The 15,223-nt window shown below is 58.1% G+C and overlaps 2 protein-coding genes across 2 annotated transcripts; both read right to left on the bottom strand.

The window, feature by feature from the left end:
- Window positions 1-4,290: 4,290 nt before the first annotated feature.
- On the bottom strand, window positions 4,291-7,414 carry AURANDRAFT_55426 (hypothetical protein; the record flags this gene model as incomplete). Its single annotated transcript, XM_009043263.1, has 3 exons — window positions 4,291-6,122; window positions 6,521-6,811; window positions 6,863-7,414. The coding sequence occupies 3 exons, from the start codon at window positions 7,145-7,147 to the stop codon at window positions 5,172-5,174; spliced, it is 1,527 nt and encodes a 508-aa protein (XP_009041511.1).
- Window positions 7,415-12,082: 4,668 nt separating this feature from the next.
- Window positions 12,083-13,289, bottom strand: AURANDRAFT_67735 (hypothetical protein; the record flags this gene model as incomplete). The annotated part of the gene is made up of 2 exons (XM_009043262.1): window positions 12,083-12,775; window positions 12,993-13,289. The coding sequence occupies 2 exons, from the start codon at window positions 13,287-13,289 to the stop codon at window positions 12,083-12,085; spliced, it is 990 nt and encodes a 329-aa protein (XP_009041510.1).
- Between the last annotated feature and the right edge of the window lie 1,934 nt (window positions 13,290-15,223).

The following is a 15,223-nucleotide window of genomic DNA, read 5'->3' as shown; positions in this document are numbered from 1 at the left end:
GGCCAGTATATGGCATAGATCGGCATTAGGCCAGTCCCTCATAGCTCGATGTTTCACTTGATTAACATGATTTCGAATGTTGATGGCAACAACATTTGAGTTTCCGCAAAGATATAGATTGGTCCATTGCAGAGCTGCATAAATCAGGCAGCAATTATTGGTCCGCCGGAGCTTCTTTTCGAAAATCTCAATCTCGGAAATCTTAGCTGGCTGCTGTATGGCTGTCATCGACTTCTTGAGCCAGCTCATGAACAGGTCAAACAATTTCTTATCAAACGCATTGAATTCTTCAAGGTCCATGTGATCTCTATCACAGAAGTGTGGAGACCCCGGTACCCTACGAGGATTAGGACAGTATTCTCGATCACCTTGGACTTTGTGAAGGAGATGGTCGTAATATCTGCGGGTATAGTCATTGAAGGGAATGAAAGGCGGATGATCAGTAAGATTCAAGGATGAGAAATTGCTGGGTATGCACAATAAGGTGCGTTGATCAGCGCTTGATCCATCATTATAATAAACAGGTTCAAGTACACCAAATTGCCAGCCTGGTGTAGTAACTCGCGGAGGGAACTCACCGACATCTTTGACAAGTACAGCAGACAACATGTGTGCACCCTCTACCGGTGGAATCTGAAGGTCTTGGAGTTTATCAAATTCGAAGTTCTTAGTTGAATCATGATTGCGAATTTCTTTCATTCGAATTTCAATTCGTGAGTTGATATAATCGGTAACTTTTGAGCTAGTGGTAACATACGCATGATAGTCTGGTGACTCCATCACAATTTGCTGTAATGAGTCATTGAAGCTTGCTTTCCAGGCTTCTGTTGTATCCGGTAGATCCTCCAAACTTCTCGGAAAATGCATGTCGTTTGGTTTGCTTGCCTTCTGAAACTCATTATTAGCCTTAGAATAGCTAAACTCCTTACTGGTGATGATACCCTTGGAAAAATGTCTGGATTGTTCCGAACTAAGTACACCAGTGTACCAGCTAGAGTTGCCCATAGTTGGGTCAGTTAGTTGCTGCTGCTTCAGCATGGCGTCTGCTGTAGCATCGGCATTAAGAAGTTCCTGGAATTCCAATTGCTTTTTGCTGATATTTGTATTTTGACGCAAGATACTAGTCATGGTTCTCACAGCATTGCCAATTAAAGTTATGCCATCTGTATTCCTGCGTTCCTCTGGTGACTGCTGTCTGAGAGTATCGATTTCAGCTTGCATTCTGGTAATTTCATCCTGATGTTCTTGTCTTTCTGCCTCTCGCTCAGCTGCTGCAAGAGCTTCTGCATCCCGACGAGTTGCTTCTTGACGAGCTGCTTCTTGCTGAGCCAGCTCTTCTTCTGTTGGCTCGGGTTGGTCTTGGGGTGGTTCATCTCCTTCGGGTTCACCACCTTCGGGTTCTTGCGGTCGAGGAGCCCTTGCGGCACGCGCGGGGTTACGTCTACCCCCTTGATCTGCATCCCCCATATTTCTGTTACGAGAAGAGATCCTTAAAGTGTTAGCCTGTTAAGCGAATTTTCCGAAGTTCCGCTGTAATTAGCTAATCTACCATGTAACGAAGGTAAAGAGTCTTGGGTCAGGATTAACGCTGTGGGCCCATAACCCTTGAGGGGAAATGGCAGTGTTCCTGACTTAGACTGAAAATGAAAAAGTGAGATGGGGCTGCTGAGCAGCCCTGATTCCCAACAGGAGAGGGTTACTCTATACTGTCTTAAAATGGAATAGAAAGAGAGAAAGGGAAGGAAATTGGGAAAAGGAGGAAGGACCCCCATACTAAAGTGGGGACCTCAGTCTCATGAAGATATGAGACTGCAAGGTAGGGAGAAAAGGGAGAATAAGCACAGTGGGGCAGATACAGGAGAATCTTCCTCCTGAGAGTAATTACTTGTGCCTCCCACTCTCTCGGGAGGGGGAATCGCGGGGCCTAGTTCCCAGTAGGTAGTCCGCATTTGCTCCGGCTCGTGCGCACTCAGGCTAGTGTTGTCCGGCTTCTAGGCGGGCAGCCCTGTGGCACGCGAATGCGCTTCGGCTGCACGTCGATGGAGACGGTATACTCCTGACTTTGATGTGACCCTGAGTCGGAAAATCATATCCTACGGCAGATTCAGCAGCCTGAGACCGTGAGCCTCTGAGTCAGATGGCTGGCCAAATGTAGGAGTTGCAAGGCTCCGTTAAGGAGATTTCTCGCAAAGTGCATGCCGTAAATGCAATTTCCGGTAGCGAATTAGTGAGTTTAGACCACTACTATTGTATCATCATCCAGCCAAATTTACAAAACTGCTGGTTGTGGTGGTCATATCCCAGCTTGTACTGCCGTAAATGCAATTGTGGTGGTCATATCCCAGCTCGCCGCTTCTCCTGGAGTCCGGGGTGGCGTGGTCTGTTTTTTAAGGCGGAGGCATACGTATAAAAATTACTATCGTTCTCTATGTCATGCGGAAAAAAATGGGCTGACGAAGCCTAGAAAACCGTCGTTTGAAAAATGCATAGAAGTGATCAGTAATCGCCACTCATTTACCTGGGAAAAGTCTATCGCAATGTGTCAAACATTTGAAACACCTTTGAATGCCATTCTTAGTTGCAAAAATATGATTGAAGCTCTTCTATCATATCCGTTTGGTTATTATGAGCTATTACCAACAGAAAAATACGATCTGTATGATGAATTGCCGGCAGCAGCACTGTTATTTAGAATGAATAAGCATTGTCCCGATTCGCTTGATTCGCTTGATTCGGTTGATTCTGATGATTCTGATGATTCTGATGATAAAATACGTGAATCAGCTGACTTCATTCAGGTATGCAACTTTGTCTATGAGCGCGGATGGATCAACACTGTGGATCAAGAAGAGTTTGATGGGGTGTTTATTATTTGGCCTGACCTTCAACGCGGTCGCATTTCTGGCACTCTGGATTATACAGCATTATGAACTTTGACACATTTTCCAGAGAGATAGAGATTACCAGGGTTAAGGTAAAAATCGTAACTAAGTGACATACAATAGAACCTACACTTGCTCGCGTATACATATATATCTATCACATTTGGGTTTTTATATGTAGATCTATCCTTATACTACATTGGGGGGGGGAGATCGGTAGTGAGGTGGTCTTATGATCAAATACATTTGTTACATATTTTTTTTGTGTATATTCCAGTGTGTTTTTTGGCATTCTTGAGAGCAATATTTGACTTTATGGCAACGCGCACAGTCCAAAAGTCTGCAAGTGTCTTTAGTTTTGAATTGAAATAAGAGCTTCCATCCGTTATGTTCTGCGTCTGATATAGCAGAAGCAGCAAAATTGAAGTCAATGTATTTCTCCAGTCACCTACTTTGGTATAATCAGGTAATTCGACTATTGTCACTTCAATATCTTGACCCCAATTTCCGTGTGGTAGTATATCCGCAAAAAACTTTGGTAAATATAAATGCTTTAATTGTGAGTTCATCAAATACAATAAAAAGCCAAAGGTACCGATGCCAATTACCAAGTTTTGCGCTGATCCCAATATTTTCAAATCATTTTCTTGAACCTGTGGTAGAGGAGCTTAGGTAATATTTTGTTACACATATCAGCCACGTTGTGAAACCAGACAGACACCACAGACACAGAAAAGCGCTATGCTCTCTGTGCCTGCTTGGCAGTCACTCCTTCAGTTCGCTGTCTATAAGACTTTAAACTGGATTAGAATGAACTAAGGAAGGGAAGGGGAAACTAGCAGGATACGCAGTAGGAGCGCAGTGGGGTAAAGTGCACTGCAACATCAAGGTGCAGTTCACTGAATATAAACGTAGAAAAATCTCTATCTCTCTATCTCTACATGCGCGCGCTGGAACCAGTTTCCCACTGCGTCCGAGACAACAAAATGCGTAATTAATACTGCGGGTAAGCGCCGTGCGGAAGGAGGTGCGACTTCACCCAGCCAAGTGAATGTACGCTGTATTGTAACATCCGTTGGGCGGGACTGGAGACCTAACCAAACCCACCCGCCCCACTCTAGTGCGAACTCGGCGGCACGGACCGTCGTGAAGCCCCCACCTCGCCGGCCGGCGACGTGGACGCGCGCGAGGCGGTGCGGCCTCATACTAGCATACTCGGATTCTAACATGAGCATCTCTCCCCATCGCTGGTATCCAAATTAACCTGGTTTATGAGCATCTCTCTCTGCCACTTGTATCCACTGTAGCGGGTACTTAGAGCGAATACTCGGCGACGAGGATTTGAATCGCACTGGCACCCGGGAATAAGTGGCCCGGCAACACCTCCAGGCGCCGGATCATCGCCAGGCGTTTTAGCCTTGGTTATCACGACTTTAAGAATGGTAGCAAGCTGTTCAATGGCCCGGGGTTACTTGCGACTTACATTCGGCCAAAACGACCAAGAAACGGGGTACTTTTTTCGTTGCATCGAACCCCGGCTAGGCCTTGCGCGCGCCCGAAACCGCACCGGGCATCCGGGCCTATTCGCAAAACAGCCAGTGAGCTGGGCACTGCCTGACTCGAACCCGCTCGAACTCGGCCACATCGTAGTCGCCTTGGCTACTTTTTCGGAAGACTGATCTTCCCTCATCGAGACTTCGACGAAGATCGAAAAGCACTGTCGAAACCGGCCGTGCACTCACATTGAAGTCGGCTTGCAGATTCTGGCCCAGCATGCGCGCGGCCGTCGCGAACTTGTCGCAGGTCTTGAGGTAGCACACGGAGCCGGCGAGCGTCCAGCCTGTGTCAGGGTTTATGCGTCGGGAGTATATCCCAATCGATGGGCCCAGCGCCTTACCGCCGCAGCGAGGTGTCTTCTCGCATTTCGCGCCTGCGAAGAGCTCACTATTCACGACGGTCCGATAGGATGATTCGCCAAAGTCCAGCTGGACACAGCACCCCAATGATGAGGTTTATACTGACAAGAGTGCGAAGCAGATTCTATTCTCTACTGGAAAATGGCATCTAGGAGCCCCACGCGGTCGGAAAAAGCTCCTGCGGACGCGCCTGGGAGACGCGCCCGCAGGAGTCGTCGCCCCTCCGGGGCTCCGAAAACAGACCCTTCACCAACGTACGTGGTACGGCCGCTACGCGGCCGTGCGCTGCTCACCTGCCGCGCGCGCACTGAGTCAGTTGAAAAACGAGCTGCGATATGCCACCTAAACAGAGCCAGTTCGCTCTAAAAAAGAACTATATTAGTTCTTTAAGCATGTCATCAACATTTCCTAGCTTGATGCGCGATGCAGGAGGATCGCCGGCTGCTCCATCGGCCGTCTCTTTCTTGTCGATGGCGCGCCAATCCGCCCAGGTCGTCGTCGAATCGGGGAAAGGGGTGGGGGGGAGCTCTGTCGCGTGGGACGTTGCGAGATCGGCAACCAGAGAGGCGATCGTCTCGCGGGCGTCGGGCACCTGTAGCCAAAAAAGGGTGAGAAATTCCCGACTTTGGATGACGACACTATCGGGCGCGTTCGTTGCGACGACGCCGCTCGGGCCCCGCTTAGCCCAGCCAACGCAGTAGAGGCCCGGCTGGCCCATGACGCGGCCGGCCACGTGGTCGTAGGCGCCGCCTGGGCCCGGCCCGGGCGTCGCGCGCGCGCCGGCGTCGAGGTTCGGGAGTGCGGCCGCGTAACCGACGGCAAGGAGCGCAAGATCGGCGGGGATCGTCTCGTAGACGCCGAGCGGGGTCGCAACCTGGCGCCCCGTGGGTCCCTCGAGGCGCTGGATCTCAAGGACGACCGCGCCGAGGGCCGTGGCGTCGTCGTCGCACGGCAGGAAGGCGACGGGAGCGCGGAGGAACCGGAGCGAGACGACAGATTCAAAGCAGCCGACGTCATCGTCGCCACCGCCACCCTGGGCCGCCGCGCAGTCGCCGAGAAGGTCGCGCTTGCGTCGGAGCGGCCGCGATGCGGCGCACTCTTCGATGCTCGCCGCCGTGTCGCTCGCGGCAAGCTCGTCACGGTCGACTGTGAGCCGCGCACCATCGCGGGCGCCGAGCTCGCGCAGCTCCTTTATGGTAAAAGCCGCCTGCATCGCGCCGCGGCGACCCACCACGCTCACAGCGCGAGCCGCCGGAAGGCCGACGAGCGCGGCGAGTGCGGCGCGGTTCACGTCCGTGGCCTCGAGGTCGCACGGTTGTGCAGCCTGCGTGTCGTGACACTTGTGAAACGCTGGTGGGCGCTGGTGCTGGTGGGCGTGGTCGCATCACGACCGCGCCTCGGCCGCGGGCCCGATCGCCGCCCTCTCAAAGGGGATACGCCGGTGTGGCCCTGGTACGCCACGAGTGATCATGTGTCGCCCCCGTCTCGCAGCGAAGCCACCCGCCCCCCAGAAATCGCGACGGTCGCCCCGGGTCTCCGTCGGCTTTGCTCGGCCGACAGGCGAAGGGCAAAGCGAATTCGCGGGGGGGAGATCAGAAAAGCCACGCAGGTGTCCGTGCGAGGATCCTAGCGCAGTCCAGCGCGACCTACCGGAGCAGCACGCGCGGCGTTGAGGGCGCGACACCTCCGCGACGCGTGGGGACGACGCGTTCGCCCCGTTACGACGCGCGACAGACGCCGGTGCCCTGCGTTGCCCTGGCCGATGACGACCGCGCGCCAGACACGCGCGTCGTCGCCACTGGCCGCGCCAGCGTCGCGACCGATAGGATTGAGCCGCGCGAACGTTGGCTCACTGTTGTACCAGCCGACGAATGAGCGCGCAGACAGGACACCATCGAGGCCCGTCCCGGGCAGCTCGAGCGCTGCTTCGCCGCGTGCCCCGCACGCGACGACGACGCTGTCAAAGGACGCGCGTAGAGTGGCGAGCGACACAACGTGCGGTCCTCCCAACGCCTGCCGAGGCCCGAAGCCGCCCTCTGAGACGTCCGCGTTGGAGCCGACGACCAAGTTTCCCACGAAAGAGAACTTCGGCGACGATGCCACCGATTCAAAGTCTCGGGCGACGCTCTTCACCTCCGGGTGATCTGGCGCGACGCCGGATCGCACCAGTCCGAACGGCGTCGGCCATCGGTCCACCATCACCACCTCCACATCCGGCCGCGCTTTCATCAGGAATTTGGCACTGTAAAACCCGCCAGGACCGGACCCGATGATACACACGCGCGGCGCATGCCTTACGGGGGCGGATGTGACATACGATCGTAGAGAGCGCGCACCGAGGCGACGCATAGCCCGGGTCCTGCGGGACCGCGCGGTCGGGGTGACGCGGGCCGGGAGCCGGGAGCGCGACGGTGTCGGCGGCGGGACCTCGTGGAAGCGCGGCGCGCGGTCGGGGGTGAGGGTGCCCGAGCGCAGATCGACACGCGTGAAGGCAAATTTTGAGCCTCCGAAGATCGCGGTACCGCGCCTTCTTCGGCGTCCAGAGGTCGCCGAGGCGGACGCTCGGTGGGCGGCTACTTTCGGCCACGGCTTTGAGTCGAAGGCAGACAGCGATTTCGTCGAGTGGCGAGACTAATAAGGCCGGAAGTTAGATTTTTTTAATCGTTTGCTCCCGGCAAACCAATTGTCCGAGTCCAAGAGTTAGATTCCTGCAGGTGAAGCCATGTTTGGATATGCAACGTCCGAAGCGCGCGCTCGCGCGAGTATGATCATTTGAGCGGTGCTCATGGCCCTGCAGCGCCGCCGGAACGCGGAACTGTGCAACGATCCCAGTGACTTCGAGGTCCGCATGGACGAGGGTGAGGCACATGCGAAGACGCGACGCTCATACGACCGCGTGGCGACTGGAACGGGGAGGTAGAGTGGGTAGGAAGGGACGCGCTGCCCCCTCGCGACCCCTCTAAGATGGTTTTCGAGCCATCGCAGCAGCGGAGATCGTTCGTCATCGACCCCGTCGCGTCCAGCGCGGCGGCTTCCTCGGGGGAGCCCGAAATCGCCGAGTCCACCGGGACGAGCTGCCGGCGGCGTTTCGTCCCGACGGTGGCCGTGGGCATTTAGCGCCGGTGCCACCGCACGGCGAGTGTCGCGCCGATCTCGCGCCACCACGGCAGCGGATGGAGACCTTCCCAGTCGGTTGGGACCACCTCTCGGCGGCGCTGAGACGACCGGCGCCGGCTTCGGCCCGACGCCGCCGGCGCGGCGGGCCTCACGAGGCGTCATCCCACTCTCGGCTGGTCCCAGGAGGCCCTTCGGGCAAGCGATGTCGTCTGGGGTCACCAGATGCGCCCCTACGAGCCTCCGGGCTGACACGGGCGTGGTGCGCGGGCGACCAACGCGCGTAAGACAATTTGTCTTTCGTGCTCGGGCGGCGGGCAAATCCGCTCGATTTGCTGGCTGGAGAGAGAGAGTTTTGGTAAATCTTTCACGATTTGCTACGAAATCGTCATTTAACTCCTCAAACAAATTAATTGCTTCAAGTTATTTTTATTTAACTTCCGGCCTAAGTTGTATTGACCGAAGCCAAAACAGTTGACGGCTGGGTTCCTGTTCGTCGAGCTATCGACGGAATCTCTTCGAATGATTTTATGCTTGCCCCGTTCTACGGCGACACTGAGGATCGACGCCAATTCGGCGTGGACGACGTCGTCTTTAACGTGCTTCGGCAAGCGTCCTGGGCGCGGCCGCTGGCGGCGGCGGCCGAGGGCCGCGTGCGGAAGTGTGTTGGAGACAATCAACGGAATGAAGTGGGAAGAGTGGAACTTAAGTGCCACGACGTCCGAAACCATTCTACTTCGAAACTTCGAAACCGCTCTGCTACTGCCAGGTATCCATGTGCACTCTTCAGCGACATGATGGGGGAGTGCAAAGAATCTTGATGTCTGTCTCTCTCTCTCTATCTCTATATCTCCATGACTATACTGTAGTACAGTACGCTACACTACCACTACCCTACTACCATCATGCTAGTACTATACCTACCCTAGTTAGGCTCTCCTTCCCGTTCCCCTTCTTTATAATCAGTTACTATCTTATGACTGAGCTACCGTAAGGTAGCACACTGAGCTTCCCCTCTCGCCCACTGTGCTTATCCTGCTACTACGGACTGTACCTTAACGTCAAGTTGATGTACGGGACTTAGATTTTATACAACGAGCGCGAGTTTCGATAACTCGGCGCCGCTTTTCGGATATATTTTTTGTTTGAAGCCCCGGACAGAAGAATCTGAAATTCTCCAATGGCGGGCTGCGACCCCCCCCCCCCGCCGCCGCCACCACGGGCACTATCCTTCGAGGCAAGGGGACTGGCGAGCCTCGAGGCGAAAGAATGGGGCTCGGCGATCAGTCAGTTGAGCGACGCGTTGGACGGCGTTCCATCGCGCGACTCAGACAAGCGATGCAAGTTGCTTTTAGCGCGGGCGCGCGGCCGACTAGGCAAGCGCCGGGACTTGCTCTTGGCACAGCCCGAGTCGTGTCAAGAAGCTGACAGTCACTCACATGACAAGAGTAAGGTTTCCACCGCGGCGCTGGCTCTGGCCCTCGACTCGTACGAAGACGCGGCCCACGCTTCTGAGCTGCGGCCTGGGAGCGCCGAGGCTTTTGAGATCCGAAGCCTCTGCAACGAGGCGCGTCTCGACTTCGCCGCCGCCGCCGAGGACGCAGCCGCCGCCGCGCTCCTTGCGGCCGACGATGCCACACGAACTGACCTAGAGCGCGCGGCGGCCGTCGCCATAGCTTCTCGCGACACCGCGGCCGCCGAGGACGTGGCGAGCGGCGGTGGCCCCGCCGCGACCAAGGCACGTGGCGACGCGCACTTCCAGCGCGGTGACCTCGTCGGCGCGAGTGCCGCCTACACTCTGGTCCTCCAATACCGGGCGGCGCCTCGAGGCCGCGAGGCCGACGGCGACAACCCCGTCTTTGAGAAGACGCTCGCGAACCGAGCCGCAGCGTGCGACGCCGCGCCTCGCGCCAATGCGATAGACTCGACTCGGGTTGCTGAACACGCCGCGCCTCCTCGGGCATCGGAGACATGCCCGGATTCTAGGTACCTCAAACTCGGCCGGCTTCACGCGGCGCTTGCCGACGGCGACGCCGCGACTTCTACGAACGTGCGGTGGGCCAGGGGCCACCTGCGGCGTGCCGCGGCGCTCCGCGGCCTCCAGCGGCCTCGCGAAGCGACATGCGCCCTCGTCCACGGCCTCCAGGTGCGATCCGGGCGTCTGCACGCCATTCAAGATCGCAGTGCCGCTGCAAAATGCCGGCGGCGTGAGCCATTCGCATCTCTAGGCCGCGGACGCCGCCGAGGACGCGGCAGCCTCCGAAGCAGCCCTTGCGCGGCTCAGTGAGCTCGGCTTCGACACCGCACGCGACGTTTTCGACGCCATCGACAGCTCGAGCGAAGCGTCGGTCCTCGCGGCCAAAGCCGACGTCAAGGCCATGGCCGACGACCACTTCCGGTGCGGCGAGGACGGTGAGGGTTCGGCGTCGCCGCCGCGCCCGCGCGCTCTTCCGCTGCTCTTACATGTATCGTGCTCGCCCTCTTGCGCATTGGGATCGGCCGAACTCAGCTCGAACGTCCCGCGCAGGTGCCGCGGTGGCTCTCTATAGCGCCTGCCTGGTGCGCCTTGGTTCATGCGACGAACGTCTTGCCGCGAATCGCGCCGCGTGCCTCCTGCGACTCCGCTGCTACCGCGCGGCCCTCGTCGACGCGAAGCGAGCTATCAAGATCGCGCCGTCGTGGGCACGCGGCTATGGCCGTGCGGCCACGGCCCTGACCGGCCTCCGGCGTCACGCACACGCATACTGGTACCATGCGCGCGGCGCCTACGTTGACAACACGTCCTCGGACGCGCGCAAGGGCTGCGCTGAGGTCCTCGGGACGCTCGCACGAGACGAACGCTCGCCTGATGCCGCGGCACGCGATGCGACGCGCTTCACACGCGACGCGGGCCTCTCGAGCACGCGCGTCTTTTCCGTAAGTGACGTCCATTGCGACCACGGCGCGAACATGGACTGGGTCAACGGCCTCAGTAGCTTCGACTACCAGCGCGACGTCCTCATCATCGCAGGCAACATTGGAGAATCTCTTCGCGCCGCCCGAGTCGGCCTCGAGAGACTCCGGGGAAAATTCCGCCGCGTCTTCTTCGTCCCGGGGAACCGTGACCTCTGGATCCATCCCAAGACAGAGACTTCCAACGAGCCCGATGATCAACCCGACAGCATCGCGAAGTTCAACACGCTACTCGAACTCTGCGATGAACTCGATGCCGGCACCAGTGTCGCCTGCAGGGGCCTACGGAAGCGACCACGAGGCGGCTTTGGCTCAAAACCTCTGGACCCTACGTATACACCGCCCTCGACGAGCCTATGTGGGCGCCTACGCGCCTACGGAGCTTCGTCCGGAGCCTTGAGCCCATCCGACTCTCGCGCGCCCGCAGGTCGACACGGCGCCCGCGGAGGTCTGTTGCGGTCTATTTGTCCTCCCTCTGTTCTCTTGGTACGATTCCAAGTTTGACGTCAACGATCCCTGGCCTGGAGACGTCAAGCCCGACGCGCTCTGTCGCTGGCCGGTCAACGACGCCGACGTCCCCATAATCTTTGAACGCTGGAATCGGCGCCGCCTCGACCTGAAGTACGACGGGACAGTTGTCTCGTTCTCCCACTTCTTGCCTCGCGTCGAGCTCCCGTACGCCAAACACGAAAGGGACGTCCTGAAATCCGTCGGAAACGAGCAGATTGACGTTCAGCTTCGCTCCGTGAAACCGCTCCCCGCCGTCCACATCTTCGGCCGGACCCGCATCCACTGCGATCGCAAGCTCCACGGTATCCGCTACGTCCAGCACGCCCTCGGTTTCCAACACGAGCACGAGGCGAGGAAGCCCCTCATGCTCGTCCACGACGGATCCGACTTCGTATGCCGTCAGCACCATGGCCTCTAGGGGGGAGTAGGGGTCCACACCCTGGAGCGAGGGGCTTCACTGAATGTTTGCACGTAGAGCAGCACGTCGCGCGCGCCCGCACCGGCCCGGCGAAGTTAGTCGAGGTCGGGCGATAGGGCCTCTGAGAGGAGGAGTTATTTCGGGGTAGCGGGGATGGCCGGTCTCACTGGTAGGCGGCTTCCACTTCGGCTTCCCTACCATCACGCAGCCCCGCCAACTCTGCCACTCTGCCGATCTCCGCATGGAGGTCAGCGCGCTTAAGGAGTATAAAAGGGGGGGGGAGACACGGCCTAGATGGCCTTGGGCGTGATGCCGAGGCCGACGAGGGACAGGTCCGGCGCGGCGTCACCTGCGGGGCCGCCGGCAAACGCCTTCTTGAAGCTGGCGACCTTCGCCGCCGCGGACTGAGCGAGGCGCGCGCGGAGGCTCGTGAGCGTCTTCGCCCGCGTCGCCTCGTCCAGAGACGCGAGCTGGATACCGTCCAGAAAGAGGTGCAACAGCCCGGCCTCGCAGTCGTAGTCGTAGGAGACGTCGGAGGCGGACTTGGGGCAGACCAGCTCGAACTTGAGCGTGATGGTCTTGGGCCCCGCGTCCTTGGACGCCCAGTTCGACGCGCGGAGGGCCGCGGACGCGCGCGTCGCGACGACCTTGACGACCTTGCCGGACGCCTCGACCTTGACGTCCGCGAGGGACGGGAGCTGGACGGACAGCGCCACGGCGTCGCCGACGTCCTCGAGGTCGACGCGCTTCATGGCGTCGCGCCAGCACTGGCCCACGTTCAGATCCTCGTCGCTCGCGAGCGCGTCGCGGCGCTTGCGCGCCGCGAAATTCGACCGCGCGATCCGCGCTTCGAGCCTTTTCGCCTCCTCCAGGCCCTTGGCCTCCGCCAGGCCCCGCTCGAAGGCCTCCGCTCCGTCGAGCTCGAGCTGCGCCGCCTTGGCACAGTCGCCGTCCTTGAGCTCGCGGTCGCGGCGCTCGGCGACCTTGGCATCGGCTTCTTCTTGCTCTAGCTTCGCCTCGCACTCAGCGTAGCGCGCGTCCCTCTCGATTCCATCTCGCTCGAGGTACTCAATGTGCCGCCTTTCCGCCTCGAACTCGTGCTGCTTGCGCCTATCAAGAGCAATTGGTCGATGTCTCTCTGCGTGAATCCTTCGTCCAAATTAGATTGGTGTTGATGGACGCTGCCAAAAACTCAGCTACCAATTCGTCCTTGAGCTCGATGTCGAGGCGCTCCGCGTACGCGAGGTCTTCTTCCTCGCGCTTCGCGGCGGCATGTTCTTCGTCCACGAATTCCATCGTGTACTCCCGTGCGAGGGTCATTGCCGCCTTGGCGTCGCCCTCCTCCCGCTGCTGGTCGATGATGGCCGTAATCGACGTCGTGTCCGCCTCCGGTACTTCTGATTTGCAACCACCGTAATCTACCGAATTCACGTCGTCCACGTCCTTGGCGAAACCGTCGCGCACGGCACCGGCTAACAAGCTGCCGAAACGCGTCATGCTAACCGGCTAACGGCGTCGATCTTTGGGCAGCCCTCGAACTCCTCGATTTGAGCATGGAGCCTGCATGGCGCGCAAGGATGCGGCTGCGAAGCGCGCGGCGCGCCTGGACGCTGCCACGGCCGTCTTGCGCGACGGCCGCGACCAGACCTTCGACGACTGGATACCGAAGGACGCCAAGCCCACGGTAACCATGCTGCGCGACTCGTCGGTCGGCTCAGGCTTGGCGCAAGACCCTCGCAGCCCGCCGCAGCCTGAGCGGCCCGTGCCCGCTGGCACGGGCCGTTGGGGGGGCTTGTGTTGGAGTTCCCCTTCCTCTGCCGACCCGGGCCGGACATTCTCGCATGCCGCAGCATCCCCGTAAGCGAAACAACAAAGACAGAGCACCACAGCGCAGGTCGAGACGCGTGCGCGCCCCCCCGAGAGGACCTGTATGACAAACTACGGCCGGCGGCCAGAAATAAACGGGCAGAGGATCTGCCTCACTAGGTCCAGGAGGATTCTCCGTCTATTACAGTGCGGGAAGCAACTATAACAGGGTTAGAAAGTATTAAAGAGGGGAAGGAAGTTGGGTGGCTCTGTACCAGCGAGCCACTAGGGAGATACAAAACTCTCTATCTCTCTACTAACTAGGGTAGGTACAGTACTAGCATGATGGTAGTAGAAGATTAGGGGGGGGGGGGGGGGGCGGGAAAATTGGTAATTTACCTGTAGGGCGCAAACTGCGGGGCAAAACCCCGCGACACGCCGACGGTTTCGGGGTCGTTTTCGGTAGAATGTTGTTGTAAGATGCGCTAATTTTTTTTTTTGGGGGGGGTTCTTGGTGTGCTCGGTTTGGTGTCGCGACAGGCTGAGTTCGCTCACTTTGGGCGTGGAGTTGTTTTCTTGTTTTCTTTCGTGGTGCGGGGGTGGTAGTGGGTCGGGCAGGTCGGGGGAGCTGTGGAGTTATCGTGTCAGCGTTCGTGGGGGGTGGGCATGTGGCCGTTGCGTGCGTGTCCGTCCGTCCCTCCGTGCGCCCCCTCCCCTCCCATTCTTCGAGTTGGGACAATAGCAACACTCTGGCGGTGACCGCTGAAACTGTAATGGGCCTCGATTTCGACAAGTCAAAGACTCCGTTTGGGATCTCGCGGGAAGAGCGCGATCGATTTGCCGTCGTCGATGCTTGCATGCGTCGTTGGACGTCCAAGCTTTGCGGGTGTAACGAATTCTTGTCGCGGCGAGTCCCTCGGCACGAAAGGTGGGTCGGGCCTCGCTTTGGAAGCCGTGTGCGGAAACAACAGCGCGCATGGGTCCAGGATCCACCGCGACACGTTAAAGCTCGTTTATCTTTGCATCGGGACCTAGACGATGTGCGAAGGCGGCTCGTGGCGCATGAGAAAGGTGACAGCGGCCTGCCGATTGCTATTGAAGTTCGCGCAATCGCAGTTGTTTTGTGGAGGTACAACAAGATCTGCGGGGAGGAATTTATGGTTTTTATTTCCAAGCCCAAGAGGGGTGAGGATTTTTGTCTGCATCTTGGATTGCAGGATTTCAGTCCGCGTTTTGTTAATGAATATTTAAACAACTACCATAGTCTTTTCGAGACGCGATCGCGTTCTGCAGGGCATCATGACGTGTGCGTGCAAATGCATGCGGCGGCATTCGTGGGTTGTTACTTCTTGTCCCTCCTGGCGCGGGGGGAAATTGGGCGGGTCCGTGTCGGTGCGGCCTCGCCGGTGGTCTGGCTCGTGCGCACTGGGAGCTGCCCGGTGGGCAGGCCCGTGGCACGCGTATGCGCTTTGGCTTGCACGTCGATGACAATCGATCGGTCACAGTTGACCGAGGAAGATGGCTTTTATGATGGCTCCAAGCGTAATGCGACAAAACTCGGAGCTAACTCACCGTTGCTGAAACGTTGCGCATGAGAGTCTGTGACCCTTTTTCCTGCGGGCGTC

This window comes from Aureococcus anophagefferens (genome assembly GCF_000186865.1).
Source record: "Aureococcus anophagefferens unplaced genomic scaffold AURANscaffold_47, whole genome shotgun sequence".
NCBI classification, from domain to species: domain Eukaryota; class Pelagophyceae; order Pelagomonadales; family Pelagomonadaceae; genus Aureococcus; species Aureococcus anophagefferens.
Note: the sequence above shows the minus strand (reverse complement) of the source record. Positions and strands in the feature narration are given on the sequence as shown.